Source organism: Crocodylus porosus, unplaced genomic scaffold (genome assembly GCF_001723895.1).
Source record: "Crocodylus porosus isolate Cpor-Errol unplaced genomic scaffold, CroPor_comp1, whole genome shotgun sequence".
NCBI lineage: Eukaryota > Metazoa > Chordata > Crocodylia > Crocodylidae > Crocodylus > Crocodylus porosus.
In genome coordinates this window covers 101,674,038-101,697,975 of record NW_017728886.1, presented here as the reverse complement: position 1 = coordinate 101,697,975, position 23,938 = coordinate 101,674,038, and the positions used below count along the sequence as shown (strand labels likewise).

The 23,938-nt window shown below is 45.1% G+C and overlaps 1 protein-coding gene across 3 annotated transcripts in view; it reads right to left on the bottom strand.

Moving 5' to 3' along the window:
- Positions 1 to 23,938, bottom strand: part of INVS (inversin) — a 220,282-nt gene that overhangs the window by 187,817 nt on the left and 8,527 nt on the right. For 2 of the 3 annotated variants that reach the window (XM_019539867.1, XM_019539876.1), the window contains exon 1: positions 19,409 to 19,980. In XM_019539867.1, the coding sequence (XP_019395412.1) occupies positions 19,409 to 19,640 (232 nt within the window). In that variant the 5' untranslated portion in view covers positions 19,641 to 19,980. Of the gene's footprint in view, positions 1 to 19,408; positions 19,981 to 23,938 lie in introns of those variants that run through there. The other variant, XM_019539887.1, reaches the window with a different exon arrangement.

The window sequence follows — 23,938 nt, the reverse complement described above, 5'->3', positions numbered from 1 at the left end:
AGAGTTGGGTGGAGGCAGCCTGGAGCCTATATCCCCACTGGGGCTGGTGAGCTCTCCCCCCATATCCAGATGTTGGCCCTGAAGAGGCCTTTTGTGAGAATTTGCAACATTTCAGAGATAAGATGCTTTGCACCAGGGGTCATGGACTGCCTAGCCTCAGATTGGAGGTCGGCCATTCACAGGTGCCCAGGGACTATAGTAAGCTGGCCAGGCAGGCCCAGGCCCAGACAGCCATAACCTGAGGCCCCCCCCCCCGTCCTCATGGGCTGCCCTGGGGCTGGTGGCCATTGCATGCTACCCGCAGACACTCTGCCTTCCCCGTCCCCTTCCAAGGGCAGGACAGGCCAGGCTGCTGGCAACACCTGCTGCTGCAGCTTCAGACCCCGCTCCCCCTCCACCGCAGGCCAACTGTGCTGCTGCACTTCTGCCCTGCCCATGGCACCTGGGCTCGGGGTGCATGGGGCTCCTGGACAACTGTGGCGAGGGGCTGGCTGTTCCCCCACCCTCCATGCAGGGGTCCTCTTTCCCTGGGCTGCCACTGCGCCCCAAGCATACCCCTGCTGCATTTGCCCCACGCAGTGCACAATGAGCTGTTTGTACAGGTTGAGGGGAGCCCGAGCCACTATGCCTTGCTGTTGCTGATCCTCTTGGTGCCCTGGGCACACCTGCACTTCTGGTTCAGGACCCTTGACCTATGACAGTGAGGGAGGCAAGCCAGGGCTGCCCTGAAACCTTTGCCAACACCCGGAGGGCTACCTGTGGCAGTGTTACATGTCCTTGCCCCTCGTTACTGAGAAGGGCATTGCCACCAGGATTAATGCCTTACTTGGTGTGTGAGAGGCCCATGCCCACCCAGCTGTATGGACATGGGTTGTTCGATAAAGTTCTGAACTGTGTCCCGCCTATCTGTGCACTGCTGGGTCTGTTGGGGAGGAAACCTGGGGTCAGGGAAGTGAGGGTGGGCTGGGAAGACAAGGGGGCAGGGGGAGGGACGCCCTCCCAGTGTAGGGATTACTGCGTGACTGGTGCTGGTGAGGCTGGCAGCTCAGCATGGGCTTCCTTGTCTGCGATGGCATCTGGCTGCACTCAGTGTCCTCAGTCCAGTGACATGTCACTGGTGGGGTCAGTGAAAGGTGGAGGCTCAGGCAGACCACCCCTGCTAGTGATGCAGGCATGCAGCCTGGGCTCTGGGGCACTAAAATCTGAGTCAGCTGCTGCATGAAGGGCATGGTCTTATGGGTAGGACCAGACTGATGATTGTGATCAGTCACAGTCACTCACTCTGCCCACAAGGCATTGACCTGTATGCGGCACTGCCATGCCATCTGGGAGTGCCCTCAATCCTGCATCCCACCCGACAGGGCCTCATAAATGTGGGCCTTCTTGTGCCTGCCCCAGGCAAACTACCTCTGCATCCCTCCAGAGGGTCAAGAGGTCACCAACCTCCTCCTGGCTCTAGCTGGGGCCCCAGATGGAAAGCTCGGGTGTGTGCATGTAGGTGGGTCTGGTCCTCAATGGGGAAGAAGAGGAGGACATGGTGTGCATCCTGCGCTGGCTCCTGCACAGCTGTCCCTGTGTGGCTGGCCCCGCACAGCGCCAAGCAGTGCTTGGCAGAAGGGCACAGCCAGGGACTGGGAGCCACACAGCAGAGGCAAATGTGCCACAGCACCTGCAAACACAGGAGACAGTGTTAGGGTGAGCAGTAGCAGGGAGCAGGTGCTGGCCCTGCTGCCAGAGACAGCCAGCCAGCAGCCCTGGGGAGATGGGTAGGGGGAGCAGCAGGCTGTAGCCCTTTGCAATATTCACCTGTGGTCAAGCAGGAGTTCCGGCTAGGAGACAGGCCCTTTGCAATATTCACCTGTGGTCAAGCAGGAGTTCCGGCTAGGAGACAGGGCTGGCAGAGGCAGTCTGGGTCCTGTCCAGGGGAAACACAAGACCTGCAGTCCTCAAAGGTCCTGGTGTGTATGTCCCAAGGCACGAAACAGCTTCCGGCTTTTACAGTATGCAGATAGGGCCTGCCACAGAGCAGCCCAGGCTGGGACAGGGGAGTGCTCAGCCAGGAGCCCTGGGCTGGGATCAGGGCGGCCCCCTAGTGGCTAGGCAGACCCAGCACTGAAGTTAGTGCCGGGTTGCATGTACACATGTGTTAATATGCTTTAATCAAGTCTAAATTTGATACTTGCATTTGCAGGTATCAAATGTAGTCGCGATTAGCCTAATTTTGTCATTTTTAATGACAGTAAGGGCATGCACATGTAGACATGTGCCCACACCGCGCAGTACATTAGGCTAATGCATCCCATGTAGACATGTCCAAAAGGTAGGATGTGAAGATATATCAGCCACTGAAGAAGAGTTCTCCAAAGTTCTCAAGAAGAAAAGCTCACCAAGCCAGTTTGTTGCTGTACAAATGTCTCAGAAACAATAAGGACATGAGCAAGGGCACACCCAGATAGTTAAATACATACCAAAGCTGTCTCTCAGGAACTAGGAGCGCTGTACTGGTGTTAATACAGCTCAGGTCAGGTTCTCCTGCTACCGTAGCTTACAACAGATGGAGCTACCTATGATTGTTATCGCCAAGTGCTTGGCGCCAGTTAAAAAACCTGGCAACCTCTAGGGTGCCAACGGCTTTGTGAAGAAGAGCACTTAGGGGGTCCTAGTCTTACCCCAGTGGAGGAAATGCCACCAAAAAAGTATGGAACTGAAGTCTATTCCATGACTGGGTAGACTGGACTCTTTAATCCTGGTCAAGAGCCAATCGAGGAGTGGAGTTCCAATAGACAGACAAATGGATGATCTCCTTTGCTCTGGCAGCTCCTGCAGCCAAAACGGTTCCAAACATATTGGCACCTGCCTTTCCTCTAAACCAGCAAGGTTGAGAGAAGGACATTGATGTATGGGCAGTTCAATCTCTCCATACACTCACTAGACTTTTGCACCCTGGAGAGGTCACTCCAGTTTCACTTTATCTTTCAAGTAAATATTACTTTCAGCAAGCTGATATCTCATTCAGCATAATTCTACTGTCTTGTGAGACAGACAGATGCCTACTACTACTACTGGTGCTAATGCTGTGATTTTTTGTTCTCATCTATTTTCTGTGTTCTGTTATTACATGGAATAATAGTATGCACTGATAATGATAATTTCTTTTTGAAATTAATACTGTGTTTACCTAAATCCAAGATCTCTTTGAATGTAGGATGACCACCCCAAATAGGTAGATTCCATACACAGAAAATTATAATATACTATAATTCTATAATTTGCTGTAATTTTCCAGCATAGAATTATCAGAGGGTGGTCTTAAATCTGTCCTCAACCATGGAGGAGGAAAAGGCAAGCAGCCTGACCCGTTCCTTGCTCCCCATGCCTGCATCCTGCCACCTGATCCACAACCCACCATTTTCCCCCCATTCACCTGCCCTCCACCCAATTCCCAAACCATGCTACTGCCCGATCCCCATCATGTGCTGCTGCCCAATCCCCAACATCTGCTGCACAATCTCAATGAGTGCTGCTACTCAGTCTCCCACCTGATTTCCACATGCACTAGTACACCAACTCATGACCCTTGCTGCTTCCCAATCCCCTATGTGCTGTTGAGCAATCCCCCAACATCCGCTGCTTCCTAATCCCCCATCCAATTATGAGCACATACTGCTGCCCAATTTCCACCCACAATGCTGCCCCATTTACTACCTGATCCTCATGTGTACTACTTCCTGATCCTCATGCACATTGCTGCCACATCCCCTGCCTGATCCTGTACTGCACTGGAGACAGAGTGCTGCTACTCTGATCCAAGATGAGACATGTTTTTCTCCTTGTTGAATGAGGGGAAAAACTCATCTTGGATTTGAGAAAATGCATTAATAAATAAGTTAATTTGCCAAAAATCAGTGTTTCCATGAGAAAAATGAAGGTAAGAAAATTTATAATGTGGCATTTTCTGTCCGAAAGTAATTTAAATAAATGTGCTTTATTTTACCTTAATAAATAAAAAAAACAGGCACAAAATGGAGAAAAATAATTCTAAACAAATAACTTCATACATTCACAGTGAAAGGACATGATAGGTGCTTATCCAAAAATCCTCATATTGGCCTAAATTTCTGACTGAGAAGACTATTGCATTTTCAGTAAGAAAAATCAAAAAAGAAAAATCATAGTGTAATTATTTAACATGGTTTAAACCTGACCCAAGAAGTTAAATAATGCAATGATGTCCCCAGTCATTCAAATAGGTTTCAAGCTCATAGTGACATGTGTTAAAAACACTCTTATTTCTGTATATGTGTACCCTATGTTCTGCATGTTTGATTAAGGTTATGTTCCATAGTGAAAACTTTCTATATTCTTTATTTGCATACCCTCATTAGTATGCAGAAGGTATGAAAATCTGAAGGGCTACTCAAGCAACATGGCCTCCAGGATGGGTGTCCCTACCTGGAACCTATTACTAAGCTGGTGCAGGTGGTATAGTCCCTGGATGGGCAGTCCTAGGTGACACTCTCTTTCCATGTGACTGGGCTAGGTGGTAGCTCCCCAGGTTGGTTTGCTATTGACTATGGCTGTGATTATTTTTGAGGTACAGTTAAAGGTTAATAGTTAAGGTTTTGCTTAGGGTGTACCCTTGCTCCCCTCTTCCCTTGTAAGAAAACTATTTTAACATTTGCTTGTCAGTGGGGGCAGGTTTCTTCACATTAGAATACCCCATACAAATGTACTTTACCAGGTTTCTGGATGGGGGCTCAAGAAAAATTTGAAAAGTTGGTGTAAAACCCCTATATTTGTATGCAGTCATTTTTACTGCCATCGAGTGCCTGGCAGAACAGCAACATACAAGCCTTACAGGGTGTGTATCAACAGGCAGGCTGGGACTCAAAAACCAAGCTTCAGGTCAAGCAGGAACTGCCTAGATTTCAGGACAGTCTCTCGGTGGTGGTGATGTATATTTTGGGGTGATCCAAAGCAGGTTTTCTCCATAATCCCAGCCTAACAGCTGCTCCTTATACACAACAATGTAAATAGCACACAGGTCCAGGGGCTGGGATTTGACAGGCTGGTGCGCAAAAACCAAGCTTCAAGTTGGAAAACGCTATGCAGAAGTGGCGGAGGTGATGATGTGTGTTTTGGAGTGACTCAAACAGGATTTTGCTTGATAATCCTATCCAAAACCCAGCTTCTTATTTGGCCTATGTATTTCATAGATTTCACAGACATTAGGGCTGGAAGGGACCTTGAGAGATCATCAGGTCAAACCTCCTGCCCAAAGGGTAGGAAATCAGCTGGGGTCACAAGCAAATGTATCCAAATGCAGCTTGAACGTGTCCAGAGTAGGTGCTTGCACCACTTCTGGGAGGAGTCTATTCCAGACTCTAGAGACTCGGACGGTAATGAAGTTATGTCCAGTCTAAAATGGTCTTCTAGTAGTTTGTGGCCATTGGACTTTGTCTTTCCTAGGGAAGCCCTCGTGAACAGACATTCTCCCAGATCCTGATGTACATCCTTGATATACTTATAGGCTGCCACCAAATCCCCTCTGAACCTATGCTCTTCCCAGCTGAAGAGTCCCATGCCTCTCAGCCTCTCCTCATAAGGCCTGCTTTCTTGCCCTCTGATCATGCTGGCTCTCCTCTGGACTCTCTTGAGCTTCCCCATGTCCTTTTTAAATTGTGGAGCCCAGAACTGGATTCAGTACTCCAGCTGAGGCCTCACCAAGATCGAGTAAAGTGGGAGAATAACATCTTGGGTCTTGTTTGGTATGCATCGGTAGATGTAAGAAAGGGTTTTATTTGCTTTGCCAGCTGCAGCAGCACATTGGTGGTTCATATTCATTTTGTAGTCAGTCATGACCCCAAGTCTCTTTCAGATGTAGTGCTAGTGAGTAAAGCACTGCTGAGCCTACAGGTATAGTGTGGGTTCTTTTTCCTGAGGTGGAGCTTCTTGTATTTCTCTACATTAAAGATCATCAAGTTTATATCCGTCCACCTTGCAAGCCTGTCCAAGTTGGCCTGAATCCTCAGCCTATCCTCCAGTGTAACGGCGCTTCCCCATAGTTAGGTGTCATCCGCAAACTTAGCCAGTCCACTTCTGACACCTGAATCCATATTGTTAATGAATATATTAAAGAGTACTGGTCCAAGTACTGAACCCCGAGGGACACTACTGGTCACCATGCACCATGTTGAATTGGTTTCATTGATTACCACTCTTTGGGTCTGACCATGGAGCCAGTTCCTCAGCCATTGGACTGTGAGGTTGTCCAGGACCCAATTCCCTAATTTTGCCATGAGGACATTGTAAGAGACTAAGTAAAAGGCTTTTTTGAAATCCAAGTAAATGACATCCTCTCCCCTCCTATCCAGGTGATGCGTCACTTGGTTATTCAAGATGAGGCTGGTCAGGCATGATCTACCTGTAATGAAATCATGTTGGCTGTCTCTCAGAATGGTGCCTTCTGTCAGCTTGTTATTGATGGATTCTTTGATAATTTTCTCCGAGATCTTCCCAGGGATTGCGGTCAAACTGACTGGCCTGTAGTTTCCTGGTTCTTTTTCCCTTCCTTTCTTGAAGACAGGCACTACATTGGCCCTCTTCCAGTCTCCAGGAACCACTCCTGAGCACTACAAGTTCTCAAATATCTGAGCCAATGGTTGAGCTAAGATGTCAGCCAACTCTTTTAGCGCTCTTGGGTGCATTTTATCAGGGCCCACTGACTTATGGTTCCCTCACAAGGTCTTCACCAAATGTAGGTGTATGGTCACCTATACCCTCATAGTCCTGTGTCCTGTCAGGCAGAGTGATCCCCTTGGGCTGGTGAAAAACCGACACAAAGTAACCACTGAGGAGATTAGCTTTTTCCTGGGTGTCAGTTGTCAGCTGCCCTATTTCATTCAGCAAGGGCCCTTATTTTTCTTTCTATTTCCTACATTTTTGAAGAAGGACTTGTTATTGTCCTTGATTCCTGTAGCCAGCTTGAGCTTGGTTTCAGCCTTGGCTTTTCTTGTCCACTCCCTATAGGTGCAGGCCAGTGATACATAATCCTCCTTAGAGGTATTTTCCATTTTCCTACCCTTAAGTTTCTCTTTTAAGATATAGGAGGTCCCCCTATTTAGACCAAAGTTTTCCCAGCCCTTTTACTACCTTACCTGTGGGCCGGAATGGACTTCCCTTGAGCTTTTAGATCATGTCCTTAAGGAGTGACCAGTCTTCCTGGACTCCCATACCTGTCAGGTCATGACCTTTCAGGGCCTCGACAACCAATCCTCTGAGCTTGTGAAAGTCAGCTTTTCTGAAGTCGAGATTTCTGTATTGCTGACTGATTTGCCAGCTTTGCGATGGATAAGGAAGATAATCAACTCGTGATCACTGTTACTGAGCCTCCCTTCAATCCTCAGGTCACTCACTAGATCATCCCCTTTGGTGAGAACCAGATCTAGCAGCACCTCACCTCTTGTCGGCCTGTGGACTTCTTGAGTCAGATACAGTTCATCAATGCAGGTGAAGAAACTACATGACTGATCAGATTTTGCTGAAAGCTCCTCCTATGAGATGTGACATCGGTTGAAATCACCCATGACAATCATGCACTGAGAGCATGCAGCTTCTGATAGTTCCCTAGAGAATTCATGATCAAGCTCTTCCTCCCGGCTAGGAAGTCTGTAATAAACTCCTACAGTTATATCCCTTTTACCACGTTCTCCCCGTATTCTAACCCAGAGATTTTCAAGTTGCCCTCCTTGGGTGCCAATGTTAGCTAGTAGGAAAGTGTACTGCTCCTTGACATAGAGGGCTTTTTCCCAGCACAATCCCTTGGGTACAAGGTATAGCCATCGATACCTGTGGTCCAGTCATAGGTGGAGTCCCATCAGGTCTCTTTTATCCCTGTGAGATCATATTTGTTCTTGCTTAGCAGGAGGGCTAGTTCCTTCTGTTTGTTTCCCATGCTCCTAGCATTAGTGTACAGGCAGCTAAACCTGCCATTGGAAGCCCTAGGCTTCTCTGTGCATTTAGGAAAGCCCCGTCCATGGGCTGGAGTAGGAGTAAGTTTGATTGTATTTCCTGACCTGCAGATTATGTGCTTACCTCTTCCTGGGCTTGTTCTGATGGTTGCCCACCCATCCCCTGGCGAGCTTAGTTTAAAGCTCTGTCAAACAGGTAAGCTGAGCTGATCAATAAAAGCTTCTTTCCTACTGGGGTGAAGTAGAGGCTGTCTCTTTGCAGCAGACCGCTGCCTTTCTCCCTGAGGTGCAAGGTAAAGAAGCCAAAGCCTTCACGGTGGCACCAACGCCTCAGTCTTCTGTTTACCTCTTCAATACATCTCTTCCTCCTGTGCCCATGACCCATAACTAGGAGGACTGAGGAGAAAACCACTTGTGCCCTCAACCCTCTAAGCCCAGAACCCTGTAGTCACTCACGACCTAGCCAGGATTGCTCCAAGCTATGTCATTTGTGCCCACAAGGATGAGGAGCATGGGGTAGTGGTCGGAAGGCCAGATACATTTTGGGATCCTTTTAGCTACATCCCGGATAGGGGCCCCTACGAGGCAGCAGACCTCACGGGCTAAAGGACTGGGCCAGTAGACTGCAACCTCTGTCCCCCTCAAGAGGGAGTCTTCAACAACAACCACTCTGCATCTCTTCTCAGGTGTGGTTGCTGGCTGTCTTCCTTCCTCAAATGCTGGAGTTGGTGACCCTGCTGCTGCTGCTGCGAGGGGTTCATATTTGTTGTGGAGTTCCAAGGGGGTAGTGACCCTGGCACAGGGTGACTTGGGGCTGGAAATGACCTTTGTCCAAGTGAGCCTTGGCTGGACTTCACGGGGTCTCCTCTTGTCTGCATCCTGCTAGCCTTCCTTGTTCTTCCATCTTCATGCCTTAGGCGAAGAGCCTGGCAGTAGGCAATAATCTCCTCTTTGCTATCCCTGAAGGCATGCAGCCTCTGCACTGCAACCTGGAGCTCCCCTATGTGACACTCTAGAGACTCTAATGTGGAGCACAACCCACAAGGGGAGGTGTCTTTACTCCTGAACCCAGGGGACTACATTTGTGTCAGGCTGCCCCTGTAGCTGAGAGCCAGGAACTCCATTTGGGTGGAGGCCTCAGTGGTACCAGAGGTGGCAGCTCCAGCTGTAGGTGGGTGCGAACTTCAGGGTGTAGCGCGTCACCACCATTGCCCAAGTAGCAGTCTGGACTACTGTTGTGGCAACCCTGCTTTTCAGGTTTGCTGCCTACAGCCTTGTGCCTCTCCTGCTCACCCTACTGCACAAACTCCAACACTAATTCGCACACCAGGGCTCAGAGCACACCTGTTTATGCACTCTGTTCATCCAGCTCCCTATGGGGCTGGGCTAGGTGGGAAATAAAGGGGGGTGGGGACCCATTCAGGATGACCCGAAAAGGATTTCCACCTTTAATCTCGGCCCAAACACAGTTCCTTATTCAGTGCTACATACATAGCACACAGACCTGGGGGTCCATGGGTAGGCGGACTATCATTCAAAAACTGAGCTTCAGATCGGGCAGTGCCATGCTCAGACTTATTCAGAAATGTCTCCTGATGGCAGAGAAGTGTGTTTTGGGGTGACCCGAAAAGGATTTTGCCCTATACTCCATCCTAATTTCAGGTGTTTTTTCAGAACTATGTACTTGATATTACTTATATCAAGATACTTATTTTACATTTTAATTAGTAAATATACATTTTTGATGAAATGCTAACTTTTTAACTTGTGCAGTTCACTACTAACAACCTTTAATTGTGTTAGGACCAAGGGCTTCAAGATCCCTTCAGCTGCTTCCTTCAGCACCTGGGATAAATTTCATTAGGCTCTGCCAACTAAAATGTATTTAAATTAATCAAAAGATCTTTAGAACATTTAGTTATGACTTGCACACTTTCCTTTTCTTTGTGTTTCTTTTTTTTATTAGCTGACGACAGCTTTTTCTTGTGCGAACGAAGGCAGAATAACTGTTAAACAGCTGTGCCTTCTTTGCATCTTTTTCTAGTTAGTGAACTCATACCTTTTTTGGTCTTTCTTTGCTGTCCTACATAATTTTAGAACTCCTTCTTGTTTCCTTTACCTTTCCTTGCCAGGGATAACTCATTTTTTACCTTTGCTTTTCTGATGTTGTCCCTTCAGGTACTTGCTACTTCTTGATATGTTTCTTTAGTAACTTGTCCTTCCTTCTATTACCTGTGTTTTCCTTTTCATTTTGAGGCATTTAAAAATGTCCTTGTGTAGCCACCCTGGTCCCCTGCCATTCATCTTATTCTTTCATTTTGTCATAAAACTCTTCTTAACAGATTGCCAATCCAACCTGGGGATTCTTCTTGCTAGACCTTGATCCTCTGGAATGGGGGGAAGTGCAATGAGCTCCACAGGATGCTTTCTTAGTTCTTGGAAAGAGGCACCTACCTATGGCCAACCCCAAATTCCTGCTTTGTAGGAACCCCCATTCTACTTGCAGCTACTCAAGGAAATTTTCTTTGACCCTTGGCAGTTCTGGCTTGGAGGGAAAGGGAGTAGAGGGAAGGGTGTTTCCAGGGTCTGAAAGGTGATATCTGGTTCCCTTCAAGGATATATTGGTTGCAGGTGTATATCAGGGGCTATCTGATAGTATAGGCTTGTGAACTAGGAGGCTTTGGCTGAAGCCTTCCCATTTGGGAATGATACTTGTGGATGGAGGGGAGCATTATTTAGCTGTGCAGTTGCAGCTGTCTACTGTCCAAGACAGGGTAGGGGATACTCTTGGTCAGTAACTAACAACACCCACAATACCATGAATAACACCACAGGATTCAAAAGCCTCTTCCCCACAAGTAATGGAAAAACAACCAACTGGGTACATCTACACGAGACACTTTACTGAGCATTAGAGTCACCTAATGTGCAGTAAAGTGTCAGCATGGTATTTACTGAGCAGTAAATTATGCTATTATGCTGTTTGCTAGTACTAAGAAACACAGGTGCTAGATTAATGGCGCATTAACTACTGCACAGTAGTGCATGTGCAGACACTGACCAAGAACAATTTGCCTAGGCAGCAGGAGGACAAAAAAGGGGTCAGGGAGGGACAAAAGATAGGAACTGAGTAGCCTCATAATGGGGGAGCTCTCTGTCCTGGGTCCCGACACTGCTCAGTTCTTGGCTCCCCGCAGGCATGGATGGAATGCAGGGACCAACAGAAGCATGCACTGCTCAGGCAGCAATAGGGTTGAGGGGGCACAGAGCTCCTCTGTCCCCTTGGCCCTGCTGCTGCCTGAACAACACATGCCTCAGTTGGCTCCCATTCCCCACCTGTACCAAGAGGGAGCTGAGATCAGGGGGAGACGCATGGGCGGAGAAACGGTGCTGGGACTGGGGGAGATGAAGGGGAAGCAGTGCCAGGGACCAGAGGGGAGATGCAAGGGGGAAAGCAGCAGAGGTGGGCAGGAGCAGCGCTGGACTAAACTGCTCCTGTTGGGAACAAATTTGCTTCCAACAAGGGCACACACATAGACGTGCACCAACGAATGCTTTAATGAGCCTAAATTTCACAGAATTTCAGGCGCACAGAAAATCAGGTGCATTAATTGCATGTGTAGACATGCCCACTTGGACAGTGGGTTCAATAAGAGGTTATGAAAGTGGGATTTATTCCCAGATAACAATAGGGCTGATACATTAAACGTGCTGGGAGTGTGGGGCCCTAATTGGAGAACCTTGTGAACCTTGGACTGCTGACTCCAGAAAGACAATTCATAGTGAGGATGGTCATTAAAAAGTTAGTGTCTACTCTACCACTGTAAGGAAAGATGGTTTTTGTTGAGAAGTCAAACCAAGGAACTGGAAGATGGTGATGATGGAGAAAAGGGACACAACCAGGGGTGGTTGGTGAACATAATATGCAGATCCTGGAGTGGTGTTACTGTCCGGTGGCAAACCAATTCAGGGGACGAGGATAGTAGGTGGTGGGGGCAGATCCCTGTTGGGGTACAGGAGCTGATAACCTGACCCAGGGAAAAATCTAAGTGGTAGTGGTGCTTGGGGGGTGGGCAAGTAGGCAACAGTTTTCCAAGTGGCAAGCAAGGGGGTTGGGCATTAGCAGTAATGGAAGGGGATGGAGGGCACTGTTAAAAGACAACCTGTCAACTAACTGCTGTAAGATATGTAGAAGGATATATAGCAAGTATGTCAGCTGATGGTCTGGGTTTTAGAGGCATCAGTTTGCAACAGGGGTTTGTCTTCTGGTGTGAGGAAGGTGTACATAAAATAACAAACATTGTTCCACTGTTCCAAGTGCTGAATCAGGTAGTTAGTGATGAGCCCCATGTGAGGGACCCGTCCACTTTTCCTGTCAAAGAAGGATGGAAAAGAAAGGTAGGAACTTGTGAAGCACTGTCTGTGGTGGTGTTTGGTATCTGGAGGAGAAGAACATTGGTGTACATATGCCATCAAGAACTTTGTGTAATGGTTGGGGGGGAGACCCTCCCCCACCAGAAGTTTAAAAGGTGAGTCTGTGGAAGAAAACAAATGCACTATTACTTGTGAGTTGGTTAAAGGTATCCTAACATAACACGGTATGGTCATCATGGACCTCCCAATGGAGAAGAAGTTGGAGGCTTTGCTCTGAGAGTTGGTATTAAGAGGCACAGACTAATGGGAACATATATTAAGAGGTCATAGTAGCAGAACCCACCCATCAGCAGGACAGCTGGCACTTGTCTCCAGGCAAACATCTTGGATGGCATTCCATTTCCCTGTGCTTATTTATGTGGCATTTTTTACACTATGCAGAGGTAGCAATTCTGTTTCCTGGCAGTGTAGACATGTATGACGTGTACTACACACATAGACTGAACATGTGCAGTAGGATGTGCACCAGCCACATACACTTCCAGCTATGTGTACGCACCCACTGCATATGTACATCTAAGGCCTGAAAATGTAGATGATCCATAATACAGTGGGAGGAAGGAAAAGTTCCTCCATGCTCTAGTCCCAATAGCTAAGTGACTAGAACACTCACCTGAGAAAGTAGAAACCCAGATTCTCAGCCCCCTACTCATCAGAGGGGGTTTGAACCTGCACCTTTGACTTTCATGTACAGAACTCTATGTACCATGACTTTGGAGCAATCAGATGTTATCTAGGCCCTTCTCTGGCCCTTCTTTTGAAGCTGAACAACTGCCCCTTGCCTTTAATAATAATTGTAAAAAATAGATGAAGGGCAGTAAAGTGGAGGAAGTTTCTGCCTCAGTTGGAAAAAGGCTCCAGACTAGAACCCGCACTGCATTCCCTTCCAGGTCAGCATCCATCTCACTCATCCTTGATCTAGCTTGCTTTATTCCTCTTGGCTCCACATCTCTCTCATGGTTGCCTAGGGAGCTGGCTTCAAATGGAGCTCCTGTTCCTGAACACCAAAGAGGAAAGAGCTTTCAGATATGACATCTCTATTGCCCCTAGTCCTCTTTGTCAGGGACAAGTTCCTCATTGTCTCCACATAAAAGGTCAATGAGACAATTCACAGCTCAGTATTAGCATCCCTTCAGAGGATCATGCACAGCTTCACAGAAAAGGTAGGTCAGCCCTGTGGGTCTTGACACATAGGTGGCATTCTGTGTCTTCATGTATGATAGTGTTATGTCTTTGATCTGTTGATGGCATTAGATGGCTTCTCAGTTATGTTACTTGCTATGTTTTCTGTTGCTATTCTTTTGTACATAGCCTTGTTAAGGTGCTTCCCCTTTGAACCTTCCTCTAGTTGCACCAGGGGGCTAGAAATTTGAGAGCCTTCAACAATCAATTGTGAAAACAGCATGTATAGGCAGGAATCTTAGTAGATCTCTGTGTTTCTGTTCTCAAATTGTTTCATCAAAGTGGGAGGAGTAGAATATACCACAATATAGCATTGCTGTCCCTTCACACTTCTTTTGTAAAAGTGGGGGAATTATATGCTTTGGCTATGTTCCCCAAGGTGTTGCTGTTAGGGGCTTAAGGGACTGGGGAGATAGTGACTGCCTCAGTAGTGTACAAAGTGCAGCAAAATTCTCCCCAGCTGGTCACTGCACTACTCTGGAGAATGGTAGCAGACACTGATGAAATATAACTTTCATCGGTAAAATTTTACTTGCAACTGCCTTAGAAATAACTTTAAATTGAAGAAAGGCATTTCTCACAGAGTAAAAATACTGCATAATATGTGTGTGTCTACTGTACTTTTTCTCTGGAGTAAACTGAGAATACTCTGGAGTAAATATATCATACCAATACCCTCAGATGCATGTACTATGCAATCTGTCCTTGTGATGGCACGGCTGTATCTAAGGGAAGATATCCCTTTGCCTGTGGTCAAAGGGATTGCTGTGCCCCAGAAAAATTGCTCTAACTGCCTCATAGGCAAAGTTTTCAACTGCATGCTCATTATGACAGGTTGAGGGCATCTTTTTTTTTTTTTTTTTAGGAAGAACTTCCTGACAAAAAAGGAAGTGCTCTTTTATTCAACTTCAAATACTGCTTTCTGTGTAAGCTTATGCAAAGCTTGGTTTGGTCACTGAAATTCTCTCAAAAAATCTAGAAAAGGGGTTGGCAAAATTGCAGAAGTGGTCAGCTGAAATAACCCAGTTGAGTCTACAGTAGCTCTTCTGACCAAGCCACAGTGGATGCCACTTCTCCCTGCTGCCTAGCCACCACATAGGCAAAGCTTTTCACCACTGAAATGCTGCAGAAGCCCTGGCATCAAAAGCCAGAAAGATTCACTTCAAGGCTGGATCCAGCTCACAGGCCGAAGGTTGCAGCCCTTGATCTAGAATATTTAGGCACATTGTCTTGCTTCATGTGATGTGGCCAAGTACACTGGTTCAGTGACACAAATTCACTATAAGTTGCCCAAATTTGCTTCAGATGTCCGTTAATGGTTTCAGTGGTAACTAACAAATACCAGAAAATAATATGATGTTACAATTCTTAGACAATGGTGTTTTGTGGTTCTTTTCTTCCTCACAGGGAATGTAAAGTCTCTGTCTTGTTCTGCTAAGGCATGAACAAATAGGAAAGGCTTTGTCTTTTCTTTGCCAAACTCAACAGCTATTTCAAAGGCTGCGAAGAACCTGTAGTATTCCCTCCAATCCATAAGAAAACTTGAATGTCTGTATTTGTGTGTTTCACAACAATATGAAAAGAATGAGTGTTTCTTTGTCTTCAACCCTGATCAGTATCTGGTATTTCTGACACGCTGCATCTCCCACATACAGCACAATGTAATGCACATATTTGCTACTTCAAATGAACAGTATATGGCAATTCTGGTGTTGTCTCTTGATAAGACTAGCAAAATGTCATCAACATTGGCATGTAATTCTTTGCTACCACCTTTTAGTGAACTGATTATTATCCAGCGCTCTGGAAAGGTCTGCCTTGTTTCAGACAGCACATAGGCAACTTTTCCAGTTTAGTCTTTTCCAGTTTGAGTCTTGATGAATGCAGGCAGCAATAAAGCTTTCTAAAACTATAAAGATGACAACCTTTGTTTGATCTAGACTAGAAATTGACCAGTTTATATTAATTCAGGGAAAACTATCTCTGAAAACAATTTTCTGAAAAAAATCAAGTTCAGATAGTGAAAAAGATTTATTGTTGAGATATTTTTAAATTGTTATATGTAAAATTACATAAGTCTCAAACATAAGTGTTGACTGGGAGGTACCAAAATGAAATTTTTAAGATTGTTCCAGGATAAAAATTAAGCCAGTAACTTTCATGTTCTTACTGAAAAATGAATGTGTTCATTTATTAAACTATGAGTTTAATGAAAATTACTACTAAATATACTATGCTTCTTTCAGTTTGATACTTAACAAAACAAATACACAATTAAGATGAGACCCACAAAAGGAATTAGGTGCATAAAGTGGCAATTAGGCAGTGCTGTACAGTCCTGCCAAGATAGTGGCAAGGGTGTGTGCAGAAGCAGACCTCTAGGCTTCTGGTCTTCTTTATAGGGGTGCACTGATAAGAGATTTTTTGGGCCAGTACAGATGGATGATTCTTAATGAGCCATATCAGCCAATACCAATCTGACTACCAATATCTGGCCTGGCAGGTGGAGAGCAACATCTGGCTGGTAAGCCTGGTGTTGGGGAAGGGGCAAGGGGGGAGGGAAGGAGCACAGGGGGGGAGGCAGATTAAGGTCCCCATGGTGAAGGAGGGAATGGGGATAGGGCAGGCACAGCCCAGACAGGGTGGGGCCCAGGATGCAGCCACAGCTTGTCCAGGGGGTTTGGGGGGGGGGGGGGCAGCTCCTGCAACTATGCACATCCTGGGAAGGCATGTGCCCTGGGATTTGTGTGCAGGGTCAGGCCAGGTTGATGCTGCAGGCTGTGGGTGGCCATGCTCCTCTTGGCAGGGGGGAGGGGGGTTGGGCCAGGGTGCACTTGGGGTGGGCAGTGGTGGCAGTGCTGGGAGCGGGGGCTACGGTGAATTTTGGGATGGCTGTAGAACCCGACTATAGCTACCCTCCCAGCACTACTGTTGCCTACGCCGAACATAGCCCCAGCTTAACTCCCTCACCAAGAAGAGCTTGGCGCAGCCCTGGGCCCCAACCCACAGTGGCAACTCATCTTCACCCTGCACACAGATCCAGGGGTACACCCCCCCATGCCCTCCTGGGGTGCAAACAGTGGTGGGAGACCCCCATGCCCCACAGATGAGCCTTTTCCAGCTCCGTCCAGTGCTGTGCTCTGATCCATCCCAGCTGGGCAGCCCTAGCCCCAGCCCCCTTGACAATTTTTTCAAAGATTTTTCCCAGGACCGAGGTCAGACTGACCAGTCTGTAGTTTGCAAGGTCATCACACTTCCCTTTCTTACAGATGGGTACCATGTTAGCCCTCTTCCAGTTGTTCAGGACAACTCCTGAATTCCACAACTCTTCAAACAGCTTCACCAGGGGCCCTGCTATGAGCTCAGCCAGTTCTTTCAGGACTCTCGGATGCAGGTCATCTGGCCAAGCAGACTTGAATGCATCCAAATGTTCTAAGAGTACCCTCACCTATTCAGGACTGATTTCATGTGGAATGTTGTCTTCCCCATCTTTCTTGGGCCTCTAGACAAGTGAACATCTACTGTCTGATTTCAGGAATTTCACATCACCGATGTGAAGTAAGTATTTAGGACCTCTGCCTTTTCACGAGGATCAACTGTGGGCTGCTCCCCTGTATTAAGTAAGACACTGGAGCTTGATTTTTTCTTGCTCCCTATGTAGCTATAGAAGGACTTTTTGTTGTCCTTTATTTCAGTTGCCAGCATGCTCTCCATACCTGCCTTGGCTTTCCGTGTCTCATACCTGCAGACCCTCGCCGTAAGTTTGTACTCCTCTCTGGATGCTGAACTATTTCTCCACCACTTAAATGCTTTTTTTTTTTTTCTTCTCAGAAATTTCCTAATATGAGCCAAGCTGGTCTCTTTGCCCCTCTCTCGCTTTTTGACTGTGTGGGGATGGCCTCTTTTTGAGCATGAGACCTGCCCTCTTAAGGAAGCAACACCAATCCTGAACTTCCGAATCATCCAGTCGCTGGTTGTGGATGGCCTTTCTGAGTAGTCTCCTGAGTTTAACAAAGTCTGGACTTCTGAAGTCTATGACTTCTGTTCTACTGACTGAATTCCCAGCTTTTCGGTGGATGGTAAACCTAATCAGGGCATGATCACCATTGCCCAGAGGACTGCCAATCTTCAAGTCGCCTACCATGTCCTCCCCTTTGGCCAGCACTAAGTCCAGTGGTCATCAATAGCTGCCAGGAAGTTGGTTGACCTGCTAGAGCTGGCTGAATGGTCTTCCCAACAGATATCAGGGTGGTTGAAGTCACCCATGACAAGTAGGTCTTTAGTGCTGGCTGCCTCAGTCAGTTCCCTGTAGAATACTTGATCACTTTCCTCTTCTTTGTAGGGAGGTCTATAGTAGACTCTCAACATCAGGTCCCCCTCTCCTGAGTCCCCTTGTATCTTGACCCAGAGGGTCATTATATTGATGCCAGTACAATATGGGACCGATGTATCGGTGCACCTCTACTTGTTTACTGATAAAAAAGTTTGGGCACCTAAATCCTGCCCATCTTCCACTTGAGCCCAATCAAAAACAACAAACATCTCCCCCATGTGTAAGCTCTGTGAGAAGCCCAATTTGGTAGGAATGCCACATGAGGCTCTGGGCCACCAGCTGGACAACCCTAATATGAAGGATGAGTGCAAGCACTTCTCTGCCTCTTCTGGTTGTATCCAAAAAAAGCAAGCCAATCATCTGTACTCAAAAGGACAACTTAAGCACTAAGGCTAGGAGAAGGGTTTTAAGTTGGAAAACCAAGTTGTCTAACTCAGAGCTACAAGGAAAGACCTAAACTCTGGAGCGAAATGAGATTTTATATGCATGTTCTCTCTGGAATCTCCTATCATCTTTGTAAGTATTCCCCTACCCAACTTGATGGCCAGCATGAATCCCATTCCTAGGGACTTTTAGGCATCCAGATCTTGAAGTGATATGCACAATCCCGAGTCAAGCACTCAGGTTCTATATACAATCCTCAATGTAACTCCAAAAGCTGGGTCTGCAAAAGTCTTTTTGTGTCTTTAAACTTCAATACAGTGGTACTTCAAAGGTCTTCACCTTCACTGAGGTCCAAAAACTTGGTCTGGTCCTCTGAAGTATTGAGCAAATGGAACTTCCATTGTCTCAACAGGAGCTGCAATTTAGGAATCTTAGAGACTTAAACCCAAAGCCAAGGATAAAACTTGTAAAAGAAAATTTAACAAAATTAAAATTTCTTAAGTGCAAAATATTTGCCACATTTTAAAATAATAAACTATAGGCTGTATGTTCCTTGGGAAAAAAATGGAGGATGAAATCCCAAATCCACTGAATTCAGAGATACCAAAATTTCCCCTTGTGTCTTCTCTGTGTTTAAACTGACACAGCACATTATAGATACTAATTAACAAATATGTTTTTTTGCCTCTTGTGATTTTTTTGCAGTAAGAAAACACTGACCTTTGCACACAGAGGACTTGGCTGGAGAAACTGTTACCAAACCTTCCATAAAAGAAGATTCTCCTGACTGAGAACAAGCTGAAATTTCAGCCCAAAGGGCAATTTTTTCAGAATATTAAATTCCATGGAACAGGAGTCTTCAAATAATATACTCCTTAATCACATCAACTACTTAATTACAGTGATAGATTTTTATTGCACATTTTTGCTTAACAACATCAAGCAAAGGCAGTAGATAATAACACCTGTATAAAATGCATCCAATTTTTATTGAGTGTACTTCCATTTTAAGATCAGATCAAGGAAAGTAATACTGGGAATTAAAAACAGCAAAAGCCTGAGATTTTAAATCATTAAGACACACTCTTGTAAAGAAAACATTTACCTGCTATTAGCTTTTGGAGGGTGCTCTTATCTCCATTAACAGCAGCAGCATGAACTTGAGATGCTAATGAGGAATGATTGAATAGCCAGTTCTCTGAAACATTCATACTCTTTCCAGGTATTGTCACAGGCTGGATCTGTATCAATAACATTTCAGTAAGAATGATATAGTTTTGAAAACACGACTGATAGTTTAAAAGACTATTCAATCCAGACTCAACTAAATTATACATCAGAGCATTATTTATAAGAGTCTTGTTGCCTCAAACAAACACCACTAAAAATCTCTGTGGATCTCTGCAAATTACAGTACAAGTATTTTACAGCTGAACAAAATACATTTAAGGATTTTTATTACAAATGCTCCAATCAGCAAACAGCCATCTTTTTTCCAGCACTTAACAATTGATATGTACAATACACATAATCATATTATTCCAAGTGAAAACATTGTCAAAGGTAGTGTTTTTCAAGATCATAGCCTGGGATACAGAGAAAGACTGTGATCCATCAAGAATCATACAAAGTTAGAAACAGACTGAGAAATTTAAACCAATTCTCTAAGTCAGTGACTTGCTACTGTCATAAAGTCATGTTCCTACAACCCCTCAATAACAGGAAATAATTCAGTTACTGTCCTTCATGCATCTTCTCCAGTTTCTCTCTTAGGCTCAGCTCTTTTGGAATCTCTTCACTACTTGAGCAATTATAATCTGCTGAGGATATTGTTCCAGTGGATATTAGGGAGTGTTCCCAGAGGATGTTTTTGGAGGTGAAACCAGAAGTAACACAGTGCTGTGGCAACAAGCAGAACCTTCAGTTAGTGCTGTCCACCACACTGGTTACTACATGGGATGTTACCATGCAAAAAGGGAGGGAATCCTGATTGACAGCTAATATAGTTACTTTTCTGGGTGATACCATATTCTACAGCAGTGGCTCCCAACCTCAGGTTGCAACCCAAATTAGGGTAGTGGGGGAAGGGGGGTTCCACCCCTTGCTGTGCCCCTCCCATCTGCAGGGCACTCTCGAAGCATGGTCCACACAGCTCTCACAGCTGCTGCCCCCCATGATCCCAGCCCAGCCTGGGCCCTGCTGGCACCACCAGGCACGAGTGAGTCGGTGGCAGGGGTGGGGGTTGCAACCCGGATTTAGGGTTGTTGCAAAAAAAAGGTTGGGAGCCACTGTTCTACAGGGTGTGTTCAGTTTCAAGAAAGGAAGGACAACTCTCGAACTTCCAGAATATTTGCTTGTGGTGCATGTTACACCAACCAACTCCTACTTCTGTACATTTATAGCTTTGCTGCAAAAATTTTGAACATGGACTATAGTTCTGGATTACAGTTAGTATATCTAAAGTCATAAAGTTCTTAATGCTGTGGTGGCCAATCCTCAGCATTCTTAGTACTGATGACTCAAACTCATGCTAAGCTCAGGCCTACTCACAAAAGTTAAAATACAGAATACTGATGCTAACTACACAACTCAAGAGGATGCGAGTTCACGGCTAGGCCATCTGAGAAGAAATAACGAAGTATCTTTTCCAGCTTATCTTGCTATATTCTGGATGGTTTCAGGCAGGCTCCTAGTTGTCTGGTATGTAACCGTGTGAAATGTTTATCCTTGATTAATTAGCATGGTAAATATTTCTTTTGCTATTAACTCGTGTTTATGTGCAGGAAGAGACATTCTCCATATGTGATAGATGTCTCCTGATTTAGTTTTGGTTTTGTTCTTCTCTCATGATTTACCTTGTTTTCCAAGGACATGTATGTTTTTCCTGGTGGTTAATCAGTTTCTCGATATGTTCCAAACAGGATAACCTCTTGTCACTGAAGAACGTAACTCATTCAAATCAGAAATTTCTGATAACCAATAATGAGTAGGTTGATTAACACGATTTTCCTGTCAATTACTGCTTAGGACTCTCTCTTATTTTACACAACTAAAAGAATGCTTTGAAGATGCTGAACTAAGGTTATAAAAAGGCAGTAAAACAGCAAACAGCATGCGTGCTTCAAGAATGAGAAATCTCTCTGACAACAGTTGCTGATGCGCCCAACTTACTTCAGAAGTTAAAAAGAAACAGACCGCCTCTTTGGTAAGAAATCATCACCTTACAGTTGATTACTGGACTTTGATTTGGTGTCAATCCCTGGGCTAGTCCAGAATCCTATGTTTTTATTTGTTAACAGTACTCAGTCCAATCAATGTATGATGTCCCGTAGGCTTTTTTTTTTTTTTTGCCAAGGTACTATCAATCCTTTGTATCCTACAGACACACGGAGTAAAAGTCTTTGGAAACTTAAACTGGTGAAGTCATTGCTGTTAAAATCTATAGACTTTGATTCTTCCTTCTGCCCTTTGCAAGAAGTTTGTGGTGCTTTGAGAGGGCAAGGGTACAAGAAGAGACATTCTGCTGCTATCAAACATCCAGCTTTTCATCAGTGTTCCTCCTAATTTATCTCCTCTCCTGGAAGATGGTGTTTGCAAACTTGTTGTGCAACGGAAATTCTAGTCTGTCAATCAGGTTAGTTAGGGCAATCCTTGCAAGTCCACCTCCCTGATTCATCATCACTCTCTGATATCCTGTTCTGTCATATCAATGAAATCTAAAACACATGACACAAATACTACAGATACTTCTCTTTTTTCATTCAAGAGATTCTGATACAGTCCTGATAAACTGGTAGTCATAACAAAGAAGGAGAGGGAGAGGGCTTGAAATATGTATCTTGGCAATAGAAGCCCAGTTAAAATTCAAACACTTCAAACCTGGGAGACACACAACCAATCTTTTTAAAATGTTTTTTTTTTAAAACTGAACTTGTGTTTTTATCTTGATGTGTCCAAACAGTGTTCTTGCCAAGTACACACCTGTAGTTTGAGGTGCTCATTTAAGAACTGTGAAACTGAACACATACCAAAAGTATGCTTTAAACTGGGGCCTTTGTATGGCCACAGAAAATAAGGTAAGATGGTGCTTCTCTTTTGCCACGGAGCTTAAAAAGGTATGTTCACTGCCTGTGAAAAACTTTCAGATCAGAAGGGTGAGCCATCCCATCCAGGAAGATATGACCAGACAGCCAAGCTTTGAGGAAAGAGAATGCATGATACAACTGCAAACTGCAACACAGGACTGAGGAATCCATAACAATGCTGCAGGGATACGAGGGAAAGGAACAGAGACAGGTATTACAAGAAGCAGGACTCTGTTCACAGAGGTCTTCACAATGGTTCCAAACATGCCCCACATCAACAAAGGCCTGTCCCTCCAGCATGCTCTACCATCCTATAAATTATGTGGGATTTAAACATCTGTAGGGGTCTTGTGCAGCAGAAAATTCCAGAGGCTGTGGAAGGCAAAAAATGCTTGTTTCAACCCCTGTGCAGCCCTGAACAACCCAGGACTGATTCAAAGAGGAAGAAATAGAAAAGGGGCACCACAGGCAACATATACCACTATAATTGAGGCAGCCAGTACTATTGATTTGAGGCAGCCAGTACTATTGATTGATTTCATATTGCACTTTGGTTTAATTATTTTAGGTTTACTAGGTTTTGCACTGCAGTGCATTCACACTGCAGTTTACTCTGCAACTATTGACAGGCAGATGGTCTGCCTTTGCTGTGCTGGTATATTTCTCTATTTAACAAACTTAGTTCTCCAAATAGCATCAGTTGTTACTGTAGTATTTGCAAAGACCAACATCCACTTTTATACAAAAACAATGTATTAAAATATTAGAATCACAAATCACTTAAAAGTAAAACTGATAACAGGTGAAAAACCACCAAAGATGTAAAAGTTAAGATACAAGCCTTTACTCAATGTAAATAAAGAAAATAACAGGTACAATTTTACAAGATAAGTATCATAGCTTGACCCATGCTTTATTTGAAAGTGAAACGACAAAGTAGACAAAAAATAATACCACAACTCCTCTGGTTAAATGTAATAAAAAATTCATGTATTTTTAATCAGTTACTCAACCATCTCCTGCATAGTCAAAATGTGGGCACACCTAGCATGCCTTATACACCATGAACCTGTACTAGTGCTGGTGTGTGTACTTTCTGGTTGTGCAAATTGATTCAGCAAATTGTATGTATTCATGTGAACATATTTGCCTTTACCCTCAGAAATGGTCTGCAGAAAACAGCAGGTCATAATTACATATGCAGCATTTTGTAAAACTGGAAGCAAGTGTGGCAAAGGCAGAACCACCTTAGTTTCAACCTCCCACATATATGCTCCATCCATCACAATCCTGTAACTGCTTAGGCTGTAACTGAATTTTCTTTTTGTAGGACCTATATAATCAGGGCATGTTTTCATGAGCCATTGTAGAATACAAGCAGGGTTGCTCAAAATAACTTATCAATGGGGTTTTGGTGGACAATTTAACTAGGAGGGGAGTCTATGTAAATAAATGATAGCTCCCATTATTGCCAAGTCATGCACCTTTCTCATACTTCCCATAAGATGTGGGGGGACGTGGGTACATTGGAAGGATGCAACAGGCTACAA